This window comes from Cyprinodon variegatus, unplaced genomic scaffold, assembly GCF_000732505.1.
Source record: "Cyprinodon variegatus isolate N-32 unplaced genomic scaffold, C_variegatus-1.0 Scaffold752, whole genome shotgun sequence".
Lineage (NCBI taxonomy): Eukaryota > Metazoa > Chordata > Actinopteri > Cyprinodontiformes > Cyprinodontidae > Cyprinodon > Cyprinodon variegatus.
In genome coordinates, this window is record NW_015151205.1 from 100047 (window position 1) to 106566 (window position 6520).

The window sequence follows — 6520 nt, forward strand, 5'->3', positions numbered from 1 at the left end:
AAGGTTTTCGTTAAATTTTATAGAATTACAGGGAAAGATGAAAAGATTCAGGGAGAAATAAAAAACTTTTAAAAGTTAAATTAATCGGATTCATGAGCAGCTTTGACCTTTGACCTATGAAATCAGAGCATCCATCATGTTTTTCCATTTCCTCCATCAGGGCTGATCTCAGACCTGTGAGTCCACCGCCCTCTGCTGGACATTAGCGGAATTAACTGATTCCGTTCATGATTTTTTCTTCTTCCAGACATCAGCAGGAAACGACATTATATATATTTATATATTTATTCCAATCAGAAGAAAACCAAAACTTTATTCAGAATTTTACATCAACAGAACCCGAGCAGAAAATAAAAACATTCAGAAAGAAGCAGCAGCTGCTGATAATCAACATGAAGTAAAACAACAAAGTCCTGCTTTATCCCAGATCCTCTTCAGGCTCCTGCAGCGGTTTGGCTGCTCCTTCTCTGGACAGCCGGTCGGCCTCCTCGTTTCCACGGTACCCTGAGTGGCCAGGGATGTGCAACTGGAGGAAGAGGAGGAGGAAGAAAACATCAGACCCACGTTAGAACCTCTGGGACTAAAAGCTGTCCTGCTGATCCGGTGCTGATATTTACCCAGACCACCTGCAGCTCAGAGTTCAGAAGGTCCAGCTTCATGAAGTCCTGTTTGTTGGTGATCTCTCCTCCAGATTTCAGCCTCCAACCGTTCAGCTTCCAGTTCTTCACCCAACTGGTCACACCTGCGGAACCAAAGCCAGACGGTCATCTCCAGCTGCTCCTCAGGTCCACGGAGCAGAGAGCGGCTCACCGTTGATGGTGAACTTGCTGTCTGTGTAGAGAACCAGCTTCTGGATGTGGTTCTGTTTGGCCAGCTCCAGCGCTCTGCAGGCCGCCTGGTTCACGGAGGACAGAAGAAGAAGAGCGTGGTAACGGCTAAACTTACATTATAAAGGCTCTTTGGATTTAATTAATGACTTTGATTTAAAAAAAGTTTAACTATGAATAATAAAATGTATTTTTATTTATTTAGTTTATTTATAACAGGAACAAAGAAACGAGAACCATCCGGTGAGCCAGGAATGATCAATGGATCATTATTTATACCTAAAACTAATACGTTTACGGTGATTTAATGAATTCGGCTTTAATCAGTAAAAAGACAAAAATTATTTTCATTGCGATCATTGAGTCTGGGAGCGGCCATTTTTGCCCAAATATAGTAGCCCCTCCCTCCTGCCATCTTCCAGCAGTGACGTCACGGTGCGGTAAGCCTTTGACAAACATGGATGCCTCCAGTAAAACTGATTCACATAAAAATGACTCTGAATTAAAAACACTGATCATTTTTTGAACAGGATGGAATCATTTCAGATTTAAAGAACTTTCAGAAGTTTGAATTCTAAATATGAGCGGATTTTTCCCTTAAAAGAGCGCTGAAACTCGAAATGACCACTAGAGGGCACCACCTGATGGTTTTACACTGGTTGGAAGGTTCTGGATTGAGGGGATTCAACCTCGTTCTATTAATGTGAGTTAAAGGAAATGTCAGTTTAAAGTCGTAGGGAAATCATATTTAAATGATAAATCATTCTGGCTTAAACATGTATATAAATGTTCTCTTTATCAGTAAATATTGCCCCAAAAGTTAGAAAATTTCTTAAAATCTTTTTTTTTTTCATTCTCTTCTGCAGGCCAGTTAGTTCTACGTCAGCCTGAACACCTAAATTCAGCCAATCATATATCAACGGTCATCTGTCAATCAAATGTTTTCGGTCATAGCATCTTGATTCAAATGTCGCAGCTAATATACGCAACGGTTGAAACCAGAATCCTTTCCTTTCCCATTGAGTTGCGTCCCAGTGTTCACGGGGATGGACGTCTGTGTCTTCGGCAGGCGTAGAGCTAACAGAACTGGCAGCGTTGCGAGGCAAGGGCTCAAACATGTACGGCTGGAAGCCTTCTACACCAAACCAAGCTTCTGCCGCCCTGGCGTCCTCTTCCACAACATCTTCGTCCCCGCTTTCCTCCTCTAAATAAAAAATGGATGACGGAGGAGACTCATCCACGACCTCCGACACTAAACTCTCCTCCTCTTGCATGTTTCCGCTGTCCATAGCGTTCCTTGACAGCGTCGTTTCTAAGTCACCAATTTAGTGCTACTTGGTCCCAATGGAATTTCCCATTGGCAACCTGCTAGCACTAAGATGCTAACTGGTTAGCAAGATGCTTCCCACAAACCGGCCACAACCAAACTTGCTTACGAACTTTCCGCCACAACAATCCCGCCCCCTTGATAAACGACCAATCACATTCACTGTATTCATTAACTGTAAAGTTCAGCACCACTCCGGAGAATTCGGTTGGAACGGTTGGAACAGCCGATTCGCTAATTCTGGTGAATTTCAATGGTGAAGTCATCATTGATTATCGTTTTAATTTATTTACTGATTAACGCTAAATTCATTCAATCACTGCGAACATATTAGTTTCAGTTTATTTTTATTTTTTTTGGCTCTAGTGGCTCGTTTTTCTGACCGTAGGCTGACAGGAAAGGGGATATGAGAGAGAAACAAAGTCCTACGGGCCGGGAAATGACCCCGGGTCAGCTGCATGAAGGACTAAGGCCTCCATAGAGGGGTCGTGCGCGCTAACCACTGCACCACCTGCACGCCCCTTGAACTTATTTGTTTTAGGTATAAATAATGACTTCTCCTTTAATTGGACGGACGCCTGCATTTCCTGGATCTAGTTTCAGGTCTCCGGAACCAAACCTGAGGGATGGTTGGTCTTTAGCTCCTGAAGGGGACCTTCCCTCCAGAACAAGGTCCGATAACCTGGCCCAACCGGAACCCATGCAGGAACCACATGTGGCTCCTAACAGGTTTCTGGGGCCCTTTGTGAGATCAAGAGAGCTGGATCTGTTTCCGAGGGGCCACATGGTGGGCGGGTCTTACCTGTATCTCTGCTCTCTGATTGGTCTGTCGCCCGTGCAGCCGCTCTGCTACGTTCCTGAGCGACAGCAGCAGCGTGTTAGTTCTCAGCTACAGCAGCAGTGGCCTGCCGGTGTGTCTGTGTGTGAGGACTCACAGCGGGTGGTTCCGGCCCCAGTACACCCCGATGCCGGCTCGGGCCCCGGCCCGTCCATTGGCCGAGCAGCAGCCGTCGGTGTAGACCACCACAGCGTCGCCTGGAAGGACAGCAGCAGGGTCAGACTCTGAGGGAGCGGAGGATGAAGATCCATCATCATCATCGTCGTACCCATGTAGGTGAACCCGTCTTTGCTTCCTGATGAAGAGCTCTCTACTGGTTTGGCCCGTTTAACCTGAGGTTCCGCCTCCTGCTCCGGGTGCGGCCGCTTCCTTCCCAGCGGGATGTACTCCAGCGGCTCCGGACCTCGTTTGGGAAGCAGACAGAGGTCCGTTTCTCCAGCCGAGCTCGCTGGTGAGAAACAGAACCCGTCGGCTCGGCATCAGAACTGCTCCAGAGAACCGGGTACAGAAAGTTTCCTCTGACGGTCGGAACCTGGGGAGGTTTTTAGTTTTACGGATATCTGGATCATCTCACCTGTGCTTTGGTCCGGAACGGCAGGCGGCTCTACTCCCCGGACGAACGCCCAGGCGTCTCGCTCTGATCCAAACTTCTTAAAAGATGCAGCCGGAAACTTTTCCACCTGGACCTTACACTCATCCCTGAAACAACCAGAACCAGCAAAGTCCTCATTATATCGCTGCTAAACATGTTCCTGAAGCTCAGACGCTTCTGCTCACTACCTGCCCCAGTTACTATAGCAACATGCTTTTTTTTTACAATCAGTTAGGAATCGATCAGAGAGTGCCGAGAGAGCGACACGCCCTCACTGCCATGAACTCCCAGCAGATATCAGCTCTGGAAGGTTCTGGAAACTGGACCTGAAGGTTCTGATAAACCTGTCAGATACAGAAACACTGCAGATCCTTAAAGATCTACATTTAGACACTAAAGTTTCACAACTACTGAAACACAAACTTTCAGTCATCAGAATGTCCCAACTAAAACAGAAGGGAAGATGCTCTCCAAAGCTGGGCGTTTGTCAAATCAGCAAGGAAATCCAAAAGACACGCAGCAGAACATAACGGTGAGAAGATTAAACGCAAAAACATCGCCATCCCAGATGTCTCTTCAAGATAATTTCTTCTTATTAGCATTAAATTCAATTTCTATTCAGTTTATTTCTATAGCTCCAATTCACATCATGTCATCTCAGGTCACTTTCCAGTTCACCAGATCATCCAGTCAGATTGATTCAAAGTTTTCTATCTAAGGAAAACCAGCTGATTGCATCGACTCATTGACTCTTCAGCAATCCCTCACACTAAGCATGCTTGTAGCGACAGTGGAGAGGAAAAACTCCCTTTGAACAGGAAGAAACCTCCAGCAGAACCAGGCTCAGTATGAGCGGCCATCTGCTGAGACCCACTGGAGTTCAAGGAGACAGAAGCAGACATAGAAAAAGAAGAAGAAAAAGAATCTACACAGTAAAGGAGGGAATCGCCATAGCAACCAGCGTCTCTGTCTGGTCTGTAGTTCTGCCAGCGGTCTGTGGGAAGGCCAGGTTGCTATAGCAACTGGGCTGGGACAGCAGCCCTCAGCTCATCTCTTTGTGGCTAGTTGGCTGCTGTTGCCATGGTGACTGGTACTTTAGTCAGTACCAGGTCCGGTTGGATTTCGTAGGTTTTGAAGGAAGTGTGATGCTCTGTCGTCTCCTCTCCTCCTCATTTCCACAAACTCTAAACAGGCTTCAAATCTGCGGTTTTCCTTTAAGCCAGTTATTTATTATCGCACTTTTTTCTTCCACTAAACTTTCAGCACCTCTTCCTGTTTTGGAGGCTGTCAGGGACTTTCTGCCAGACTGAAAACATTATTCTGACTTAATATCGGATAGGGTCCCCGGTTTTCATCAGTTCTGAGCCAGAATTAACAGATATAAACACTTCAAACATTTTATTATGGGCGAACTAGATGCCTTTGCTTTGTATTATTGAAAATTAAACATTTTAATCGGTACAGTAATTTACTGAGTCGTGCCCTTTCAAGTATGACAATAAGAGATTAGCTCAGAGTGACGTTTAAGTTGCTTTGATCGGATTCTTGTTCTGATCAAAGTTAATGTTCCAAACAGGTGAATCTGACCGGAAAGACCCTCACCACGACCCGTAGACTCCGGGTTTCACTCCCTTTCTCACGGCGTAGAAGAACTTTCCTTTCGTCTTAGGCATGTCTGAAGAGCTGCAGAACCTCCTGAGTAAAGTTCGGACTGGAACCCAGAACCGAAACATCACCAGAACCAACAGACTGCCATGGTGGGTTCACTGGGGAAGTCGGACGTAAACCACAGACATCAGACAACTACGAACAAGACTATTACTGCTACTCTCGCGATACTTTATCTCATCTACGCCTTTATCCCAGTAAGTCTCGCGATTCTTAAATGCACCAACGCGATTGGATTAATTCAACTCTCGCGAGGATCCGGTCTCTTCCTAGGCCGTCACTGACACAGGTTAGTCGTGTTATTTTCACAGGAGAGCAGTTTTCTGGCTTCTAATGTCATTTAAAGACGTTTTGTTGCTAGTTTAACTACTAGAACGCAATGATTGGCGACTGATACCTCAGATTAAGATATTTGCGGCAGCGGATGGCTGTGTTAAAGCTGTATTTTAAGCGTAGTAGCGGAGGGGTTGTGTTAGCGGGAGAAGCTAGGCCGAGCGTGTGTCCAGCCCGCTAACTGCTGCTGCTGCTGGGCATCAAACTGGGAAGAACCGGTGAACTGGTCCGAGGGTTTTACCAAATAATTGGCAAACTGGGTCCAGTTTACTGGACCTTCAGGGGGAAGCTTGACCCAGCATGGCGTAGCTAACCGCTGGAAGGGAAAGAAAAACCAGTTAGCATTTATCAGAGGAAACTTTCTGACCAATGAAAACATTTCTATTTTCAGTCTGGGTCAGATTTAAACATTTAAGTACCGGAGTTTAGCTGCACAGACTTCTGATCTGATCTGGTTCGTTTTTAATGGGTTCTGGGTCAGATCTAAATGTTCTGCTCTCTGTTGGTCCTGAAACCTTTATTTGAACCTCATGTCTGCTTGTTTCTGCAGAGACTAAGGCCATGTTCAGTACCAGCGCCAAGATCGTGAAGCCCAATGGCGAGAAGCCCGATGAGTTCGAGTCTGGGATCTCCCAGGTAGGAAAAACCAGCTTGTTTAAGATCCACAGGATCCTGCTTCATTTCATAGCTGTGGTTCTGGTGTTAACCTGTAATCTGGATCTTTCTTCAGGCTCTGCTCGAGCTGGAGATGAACTCTGATCTGAAAGCTCAGCTGAGAGAACTTCACATCACAGCAGCCAAGGTAGGAGCTCATCTGATGAGTATGAACCTCCGACATGGACATCCAGGAGTCCTTCTCCTGGCTCTGTCCTGGTGGCGTATGGGAGCGTAGCTCCGGCTCGGACGTCCATTCCCGTTCCACGTTGTCGGACAGA

General features: G+C 46.3%; 2 protein-coding genes across 2 annotated transcripts in view; one reads left to right on the plus strand and one right to left on the minus strand.

Annotated features, from left to right (window-relative positions):
• Nucleotides 1–281: 281 nt before the first annotated feature.
• On the minus strand, nucleotides 282–5455 carry rnaseh1 (ribonuclease H1). The gene is made up of 8 exons (XM_015395686.1): nucleotides 5187–5455; nucleotides 3567–3691; nucleotides 3261–3440; nucleotides 3090–3189; nucleotides 2957–3011; nucleotides 811–895; nucleotides 618–742; nucleotides 282–526 (listed from the first exon to the last, which is right to left on the minus strand). The coding sequence occupies exons 1-8, from the start codon at nucleotides 5315–5317 to the stop codon at nucleotides 419–421; spliced, it is 909 nt and encodes a 302-aa protein (XP_015251172.1). The 5' UTR covers nucleotides 5318–5455; the 3' UTR covers nucleotides 282–418.
• Nucleotides 5456–5504: 49 nt separating this feature from the next.
• Nucleotides 5505–6520, plus strand: part of rps7 (ribosomal protein S7) — an 8630-nt gene continuing 7614 nt past the window's right edge. Inside the window, exons 1-3 of the mRNA XM_015395687.1 lie at nucleotides 5505–5541; nucleotides 6136–6221; nucleotides 6316–6387. Of these exons, the coding sequence (XP_015251173.1) occupies nucleotides 6147–6221; nucleotides 6316–6387 (147 nt within the window). The 5' untranslated portion in view covers nucleotides 5505–5541; nucleotides 6136–6146. The remainder of the gene's footprint in view (nucleotides 5542–6135; nucleotides 6222–6315; nucleotides 6388–6520) is intronic.

What these genes read in the sequence shown, in the direction of transcription:
- rnaseh1 (XM_015395686.1), bottom strand. Translation starts at nt 5,317, where the DNA reads ATGTTTCGGTTCTGGGTTCCAGTCCGAACTTTACTCAGGAGGTTCTGC. An exon ending in AGACGGGTTCACCTACATGG is followed by an intron (nt 3,190 to 3,260) that starts GTACGACGATGA and finishes CTGTCCTTCCAG; the next exon opens with GCGACGCTGTGGTGGTCTAC. An exon ending in CAGCAAGTTCACCATCAACG is followed by an intron (nt 743 to 810) that starts GTGAGCCGCTCT and finishes TTGGTTCCGCAG; the next exon opens with GTGTGACCAGTTGGGTGAAG.